This window comes from Pygoscelis adeliae, unplaced genomic scaffold (assembly GCF_000699105.1).
Source record: "Pygoscelis adeliae isolate BGI_AS28 unplaced genomic scaffold, ASM69910v1 Scaffold88, whole genome shotgun sequence".
NCBI classification, from domain to species: Eukaryota; Metazoa; Chordata; class Aves; order Sphenisciformes; family Spheniscidae; genus Pygoscelis; species Pygoscelis adeliae.
Window position 1 is genome coordinate 813,181 of NW_008825616.1, and position 8,553 is coordinate 821,733.

At 43.8% G+C, this 8,553-nt stretch overlaps 1 protein-coding gene across 3 annotated transcripts; it reads right to left on the reverse strand.

The window, feature by feature from the left end:
* Positions 1-53: 53 nt before the first annotated feature.
* Positions 54-8,231, reverse strand: JMJD4 (jumonji domain containing 4). Of its 3 annotated transcripts, none has more exons than XM_009333274.1 (7): positions 8,041-8,231; positions 7,655-7,741; positions 6,906-7,071; positions 5,646-5,771; positions 4,661-4,928; positions 3,796-3,942; positions 54-2,936 (listed from the first exon to the last, which is right to left on the reverse strand). In XM_009333274.1, the coding sequence occupies exons 1-7, from the start codon at positions 8,087-8,089 to the stop codon at positions 2,625-2,627; spliced, it is 1,155 nt and encodes a 384-aa protein (XP_009331549.1). In that variant the 5' UTR covers positions 8,090-8,231; the 3' UTR covers positions 54-2,624. The 3 variants fall into 3 exon arrangements, with proteins under 3 accessions (XP_009331549.1, XP_009331548.1, XP_009331547.1); XM_009333273.1 differs by having other exon boundaries at positions 7,856-8,231; XM_009333272.1 differs by having other exon boundaries at positions 7,655-8,231.
* Positions 8,232-8,553: the final 322 nt, after the last annotated feature.

The following is an 8,553-nucleotide window of genomic DNA, read 5'->3' on the forward strand; positions in this document are numbered from 1 at the left end:
TCCAGCTCTGTGACTTCAGGAAAACAAAACAAAACTCTACAAGCTGTTTCCTCCTGTTTACCACAAGTATTATGCTTTAATAAATAGTACACTGATTACAATAGTTAATATATTGGTATGAGAGTATCCTAATGTATGTTTTGCAATAACTTTGTATTTAAATAAAGCTGGTTAATTTTTAAGAGATTCCAGGCTTGCGTACTTCTTATTCCAATCTTGTTGCTGTCTTCAGGCATTTAAGAATTTGCTTTCCTCTCTTTAACTTTAGAAAACGTGTGGCTCCCCTACTGCCTTGATCGTTCATGGGAATGGAGACTTGAACTACAAATTAGTTTCCTAATGTACTTGTAAGAGAGACTGAATCAATAAAACTAACTTTTGTGCTTCTGTTCCCTGCCGAATCAGTAAGGAGAACATGGCTTAAGCTTTAAGATCATTTCCTGCAATTAAACTACTATTTTTTTACCCCATTGTCTCGCACTGATCACACTAAGCCTTAGCAGGCCTTATGAAGGAGGGCTGTTACGCATCTTCAGAGCTGAAGATGCTGCGGTGCAGAGATCGCTCGGGTGAAGAGAAAGGGAGAGCGAGCAGTTGCGGCCCTCCCTTCCTTTACTTGAAAGTCTCTTTCGCCGCCCCACCACGCTGGCCTATCTCCTCCCTTACCAGCGTTCCACAGGGAACGGGAACTAACTGCAGAAAGGATGCCTCTTCCCCGAGAACTGCCGCCCGAAGGCTTGCATCGCAGCAAACTCACGCCATCCATCCAAATGAGGATGTAGTCTGCTGGACAGTGCAGTGGCTAAACTGGTCCTGGGTACGTTGAGATCCCGGGTTCTCGGTGCAAAAGCTAGGCTTCTATTTTTGCTTTTTTCACACAGCAAAGCCAAGCAGTTCCAGCTTCATGGGACACGAAAGGAAAAGTACCGTTCATCTAAGCAAACCCTTTAGAAAATTGCAGTGTTTAAAGTGGTTGGTGCCAGTACCAGTTACACAACGTGCAGTGAGACTGGGGAATACAAGACCAAAACCATACTTTCCTACCCACACACTGACTGTCAGCTTTAAACCATTGTTCCTCACCTCTATGAAATCTCACCCTATTCATCTAGGGAAGAAAGCTCGAGCTGCCTGTCTTTGAGCATGTAAACAGCCATAAGTAACAGCTGTGAACTTTTAATTTCAGAGTTGCTTAAAACTGGCAGTTTTCCAGTCCAAAGAAACACCCTGCCAGAAGGTTGAATCACTGAGATGTAGTCACAGCTGTTAAAAAAAAAAGTTTCTTCCATGCTCTGGGTATTGATTTTAATTTCAGGTACTGCTTCCTACTCAAAATACAGAACTTCTACTAGAAAATAGGACATGCAAAATGCATGCGTGTAGAAAGTCCACAGGATTATCTAGAAAACAATGAGATTTTTCAGCCTACTGAAGATTTCTACTATTGCACTTTGTAAACATAAGGTTATTAGTTGCTCTTACTGGTCATCTGGTTGAAAATTGAGGAAGTTCTTGAGCTATAATTCAAGTGAGCCCTAAAGGGGCAATGAAGGTAACAGTGTGCAGCCATTTGTGCTTCTAGGCTTTCTCACCAACCAGTAAAAGCAAGAGGGATACTTCACTGGAAATACTCTTCTAGCCCAAGGGTAGCATTCAGGTTGCAAATTGTGCCTATGTAACCATGCAGTAGTGCTATTTGGTGTGTTAACAGCATGGCTTTTTTAGGAGATAATATGAGGCTACTTGCTAGCTTCCCTGATTAATCAAGTCTCTGCTTGATAAAATACTGTGCCGTGAAATAGTGTGTAGAAATGTGAGAGTACATTCAGGTGCCTCCTTTGGAGCTTGGGGTGGATCACACGCTTAAATTATTAGTGGCAGATTTGCTATCGGGACTCCAGCTTCCTGATATGTTTGTTAAATGTAACCCTGCAGACCCTGGGACAGTAGGGAGGCTGACTCTACCCGAGACTTTCAGCTTTAAAGAGATGCCACTGTCCAGGAAAATAGTACAGTCAGCTCCTCCACATCCAGGCTACAGCTGTTGAGCCAGCTCAGGCTTCAAGGGAAGCTAACTAACTAAGGTCCTCTAATATTTAAAAAAAAAAAAAGGAAAGGAAAGCAAAAGAAAGGCTGAGCTGCACCTGGAAGCAGGACAGGTCTTAAAGTAATTTAGGTGTGACCAGCCAAAGCAGAGCTTAACTGCTGGAGCCTGCAGTGCAGGTTTGCTGTCTGTATACAGAGCCCTCAGAAGCAGAGGGAATATGGTGCAGAGCACTGCAATCAGAGTGTTTAGCCCCGACAGACCTAAGCTTGATCCACAGAGAATTTCTGTTCCCCTTCCCTGAATGCATAATCACCAGCAGGGCTCATAATATAATACTAACATGATTTGGGTTTTTCCTTTATCTGAGATTTTTTTTTTCCTGTACAATTACTCTAGACACTCAAATGCTGTCAGCTAAAAAGTATCCAGTCTTCTCATGAATGTACTCTCTCCCCACTCTATATTAAGGCTCTTTGTACTTGAACTGCAACAGCTATTAAACGGGGAGGAGTCAGTCTTCTACAAACACCCATTTTGCAAAAGGTTCATTTTTACAAAGAACTGAATAAATAGGAAGTTAGAGTAGTGCTGTATCTATTGCTGCTTTCAAGTGGTGGAGCAATGCCTCTGGAGGTGGAGAAAGTGACGTCAGGTCTAGTTTCTTGAAATCTTCATTAGCACTCAGTGATGTTAACACCTTCACAGTCCTCTTTAAATCAAACACCGCATGGAGCATGCCCAAGGTGGAAATGGCAGCTTTTGGAGTGTTCTTTGCCAAAGCTTCGTCATCGAGGCCGTTTTCCAAGACAGAAATCCTGTTCTCTGCAATAACTTTGAGGAAGTTGTAGAACTCCTTGTAGTCTATACCCGTGCAAGACTTCATGATCAACTAGGGGAAAAAAACAGCACTGAAATGGAAACAACTCTCTCTCATTTAGAGTAAGAATTACAAAAACATATTTTATCAAGCTAGTAACTACCCGGAATCATGAGTAACCATGTTTCATAATTTTTTTTAATTCCCTGATGGCACTAAAATACTTTATCTTACTTGAAATGCCACTAGCCCCAAAAGCAACAGTCTGTTTCTTCTAAGTACTAAATGGCTGTGTTTTTTGAAACTATTTTTGAAGGATATCAACCTAGCAGCAGTAACAGCCTCCAGAAATAAACTTTAGATGTGTTTCATGCTTAAGATTTTGGAAGTGTCCAAGATACAACACTGCTCAGTACAGTTACGTGTTCTGACTGCATCGCTTTGCAGACACAGAAACCTGCTGCCACCCTCACCTTCATTTTGCTTGTTTCAGATTCACGGTTTTGTCATGAACGGTCTTCAAACCAGTTCTTCTGTGTGGGGTCTGTCTTATCAGTTCTTCTGTTTACATGAAAAAGCACTTATATTTTATAAAGGGGAACGTAAATACTACAGAAAGGATTGATCTCGATGCTAATACTAACCTTGATAGTTGAAGAAGAGCAGTTGAAGCATTAGTTTTTCAGACATCCTAACCTCCCTGACATAGCAAATATGCCCGGGCACAAGCCTTTCCCTATCTTACTAAAGTAATATTTGGTTTCCTGCAAAATGAAGCTGTCACCAGTTCCTACTTCCATATGAAACATACTAATTCCAGGTATGAGGTTAAGGACTTGTGTGTCTTAGAACTCATAAGGTGGTGCAATGCACCCTGGAAATATACGATCCTCTAATAGAGAGCCAGGCAGCCAGCATCACGTTGTTATACCTGGCATTGTAGGTGCCAATCATCCATAGGGTCCTTCCATTCATTGATTTCCCGCTGGACAGCTGCTAATTCATCCTGCAGGAAGCACCACATTATAGCCACATTGCAGCCATTCACCCAGTTGTGGTTAATGGAAATGGTATCCTCCTGAAGGAATAATTTAAATGGTTACTAGTTTCTACACAGGAAAGTGTGAGAAAACAACTGTAACAACACCGATGCTGCAAAATGTAAAATCATATTCCTCAGCAAGGGCAATGCTTCTTCGGCACCAATACCACCGCTGTGCTGAAAGGCTGTCTCTTTCTAATTGTCCCTGAACAATCAAATCTTGTTTCACCCTGTAAACCAGCAAACGCCTCTAGTTCCTCTGTCTGAGCATACCTTTTAAGGGCACAAAGGTGGGAGAAGGTGGTGGGGAGAAAGGAACAGGGTTGTTAATTTTGGTTTGTAACCACGAAGACCAATTTGTCAGCATTTTCCATTAAATTACAATTTACAGTTAGAAACCAAGATTAACGGCCTCACCCTAAGTCCATCCCACCCAGCATCCTGTTTCTCAGCGACTAGTAGCATCTAATGAGGAAAAGCAAAAGAAAAGAGGGTTCAGACAGCTTCTTCAATTGTACATTCTTCCAGCTTCCAGTGGCCAATGACCCAAGCAGCTTATGAGTCCAGGCCTGCTTTTAGCAGTCATCTTGAGCGGTCACTGACAGACCTTTTCTCCGTGAATCTCTCTAAACTTTTTTGCAGCCCAGTTAGACTTTTGGCATGCACAACACGCTGTGGCAATAAAAGTTTGATCTGATTCAAGCCTGCTGCCGGATTATCGCTGTTACGAAAAGTTTGGTGTCAGTTATCTTACCAGATTGTAAACTTGATGATGCCATCCACTGGGGATGAAGACTATCTCCCCTGCTTCCTGCACAATTTCAACAGGGGGTTGACTTTGGTTGTAGCGAGGGTAAACACTCCTGTCCTGAAGACTAGGTGCAGTCACGTCGAAGGGCAAGTTGCCATGGCGGTCCTTCAGGTACTCCTCCTGTCCCGCGGGGTACAACAGCCATTTCTTTCTCCCGCATATATTGGCTGACCAGCTATAGGAACGGAAGACATCAGCGTGGAATGGAGTCCTGTGGGGCAAATCAGAGATTTAAGTAAAGACAACGCCTAAAAGCTGTAGGATGAATTAAAGTCTCTGAGAACCAGACATACACACGGAAATCAGCCTTTCTTATGCAAACCTGGTCCCAAAGTGTCATCCTCTTCATTTAATTTTGACTGCTTTAAGTATTAAAAGGCCACTACGTCTACATACTTTTGCAGCTATAAGCCTCTGTGCTTCTCCATCAGTTAGTTTTGAATCTGTCCCACAAATGCCTCAACGGCAGGAGATTCTGTGATGTGAACCGATGAGAATGCTGTAAACGCAACTTTAGCACCAATGCTGGACTTAATTGCTCACCTGCAAAATATTTGACCAACTCATCAGCGCCCCTCCAAGGCTTCTGTTGACTCTGCAAATCACAAGTGGCTGATGATCCCCAGGGAGTTTCTCCTCTAAAACCTTATATAAGCTAGCTGACAACTTTTTCAGATTTTGTGTGCACAATTCAGAGCTTTTTGAAGCGCAAAAGCACTTTAGCTGACTGCATAAGGACAGCTCACATCCAGAACCAAATGGGCTGCTTGAGAAACAGGACTGGCTGGTTTCAGGTACAACACTATACCGCATCGCCACACACTGCCTCTGCAGCATGATGCTATCCTGAAGTACAATGTGATAACCCCCTGTAATACTAAATCTTAAAAGTGAGTATGTAAGAACGACAGAAACCACACTGCCTTACCATGAACCTTTAGGTCCCATGTAGACAAACCGGTAATCATCCACAGCTATAGCATCCCAGTATTCATTCAGCCAGTCGGATGAGAAATACACAGGGGTTGTATAAACATCTTGCTCAGGGAAAGCTCTTAAAAAGATAACGTGTTGGAAATCCGTCTCAGAAAAACGCAGCACTGCTCCTTCTACTTCAGTTCCCAAAACCCAGATGCAGAGACCAATCGGGTCTCTAGCAGGCCACTAATACTTTGCTGCCATTTCCTTTATATTACTGACAACTCTGAGTTCACGCAACATGCACACAACAGCTTTTCTGTCTCCCAGGAAAGCTGTGAAGGTTAACTACTATTTGGGAGACTCCTAATTATGGCGAAGACAGTTCCTAATAAACACATCCTCTTTAGATGAGACGCCTGCAAGACTGGTTGTCCAACTGGACGACAGGTTGGAGGTGCGAGGGTTAGCAGGGAAGCCAGGCTGTGGGATTTTGGCCTCCTCCCACAGGATATGCTGCCCCTTTCCCATCCTAGGCTGCACATGCAGACTTTCTGCAGCGAGAGACAGCACCAGCGCCTGGGAAAGCAGACAAACAGGGAGGCAGAGACTGACAAACTTCCTCTGTTGTAAGTCACTGGCACGCTCAAAAATGAAAACAAGAGGTGATCACAAGAAGGTTGGATTCAGAGCAGGATACGTTTAAGGATGCAGAGAGTTGAGTGAAAAGACATAAAAGTCCTACACAGACATGGGGAATGGACAATGCACCCGCCTTGCAAGCAGCAGGCTGGAGGAGAAGGAAAGCCAGCAGAGGGTGAAGAGAACTTTTAACGACTGGAAAGGTTAACAGAAAAGAAAATGGATAATAAAGGATTGTAACTCGCACACGCTCACTGAATTAAACAAAATTAGAAATGTCCCCCCCTTCTTTTTAAGAAGTAAGGTTTGCACTTTACCAGTCAAACAAAAGCCAAAAGTTACAGCCACACAGTTTCCACAGGGATAGCATACAGCCATTTAAAAGGTAGCTGAAAAGGAAAGCGCTCGAGAACGTCAGCCTCTTCAGGAAACAATGACCCGTTTAAGGATCTTGTCGGGTGAAGTACCCCAGGAACAGTGCAGTACAAGACTGATATTTTGGTGGGCAGGTGCTAACAAACAGCACTGCCGGCATTTAAACGCTCAGGCGTTAGAAGACGAGCATTAAGGCTCCGCGGCAGCTCTTTGCTGTGCGCGGCATGCAGGGGTTTCCACAGTGCTCTCTTACCTGCTCAGGTGCCAGTCCTTTAGATAAAGGCACCCTCGGGATGAACGGTAGTCGTTTTTAATGTACTCTTTCCAGTACTTTACATACTCCTTGAAGGGAAGCTGCTCCTTCGGGTTAGAATTGTACTCCTTGACATCACAGTTGGCAACAGGTACTACAGCCTCTCCTGAAATATAAACTCTCTGAGCCCACACGAGGACCTTATCCACTGCAGCAGCCTCTAATATCTGGGCCCTATCATGCTAAATACAGTACAAACACATAAAGCAACAACCCCTAGTCCAGCTCTCACACCCAGCACCATCATTCTAAGCAAACATGATTCAGGCCAGAATTTATTTATTTAATGTGACCTGAATTTTCCTCTTGAACTACATTAGGAGTGGGGTACTGATTCCCATTAAATATACTAATATTTTACAGCCTGAAGAGGTATTTCACTGTAACTGCAGAATACTTTCCCCTTGCCTGGGGAAAGTGTCAGGCTGCTCCTCTGGTTAAAGTTAAGCAGGTATATAAATTGGTACGGTTAAATTATACAACACTTTATTTCACTATTGGAATAAGTTCGAGATTGGAATCTGCGAAATATGAATTATGAGGAAGTACAGGAAATGAACATGTTAACTTAGAAAAAAAGTCTGGAGAACTGCTTGGTTTTGTCTAGCGGTCCTATTCCTAAGATCAAAAAGGAGCCGTGTCATTTAGCATACATGTTTTAATTAGGTATTAATAATGCCATGACTTACCAAACTTCTGCAGCAGATGATCAAAGTTAGGCTTTCCATCCCAAGTAACCCAATTTCTCCTGCTGCCCCAGTCTTCAGTGAATTTAGCTGAGAAAACACAGGGATGGTTGGGAATCAAGTAATCCCGGAAAAAGTCCGAGTAAGTGAATGATTCTACTTTTTCAATAAAGTCAACGTGTCCTCCGGGGAGGCAGAACGCACCCTGAGATGAACTGCTGTAGTCACGAAAAAAGGCAGTGGAACAGGCGAATGTTGCCCTGTCCATGCAGGCTGGATACCCCTCCTGGCTTAGCCAAGACAGCGTTGACCAGATGCTATCCCGTTATGCTACGGCAAAAAAAATGCTTTAGAACGCGACTTGAGTCTCTAAATCCATGAAAACTCACAGGAAAATATAAACGGCCAGAGGTAAACCAAGAAGTCGTGGAGGAGCATCCCACCACGTTGGGCTAATTCGGATCTTCCATAGTGTATGAAGTTTAACGCCGGTGGGACATCTGACAACAAAGTCACCCGAGGGATGGTGAAGGTGTTGCTTTCCCCTCGTCACCTTCTCGCCAGGGCGACCACGCCCTCTGGGGACGACCAGCAAAGGCTGGTTCTTTCCTAAAACAGCAGAAACACGAATTTCAGTGGGATATCCCGGCTAAATGAATTCATTGCAGGGGTGGAGGGAAGGAAAACCCCTAAATATTTGGGGCCCTGGGAAACCGCTGCAGCCCAGCGGCTGTACTGGGGCTCACCCCTTTGTCAGGAGAAGATATAAGCTCTGGCACCCCCCCACCCTCCCCAGATCTTCCTCTATGGGCCAGGCAGCAATTATAGGTTTAAAAAAAAAAAAAAAAAAAAAAAAACGTAAAAAAAGAGAGAAAAAAAGGGGGGGGTCTCGGGGAGCGGGG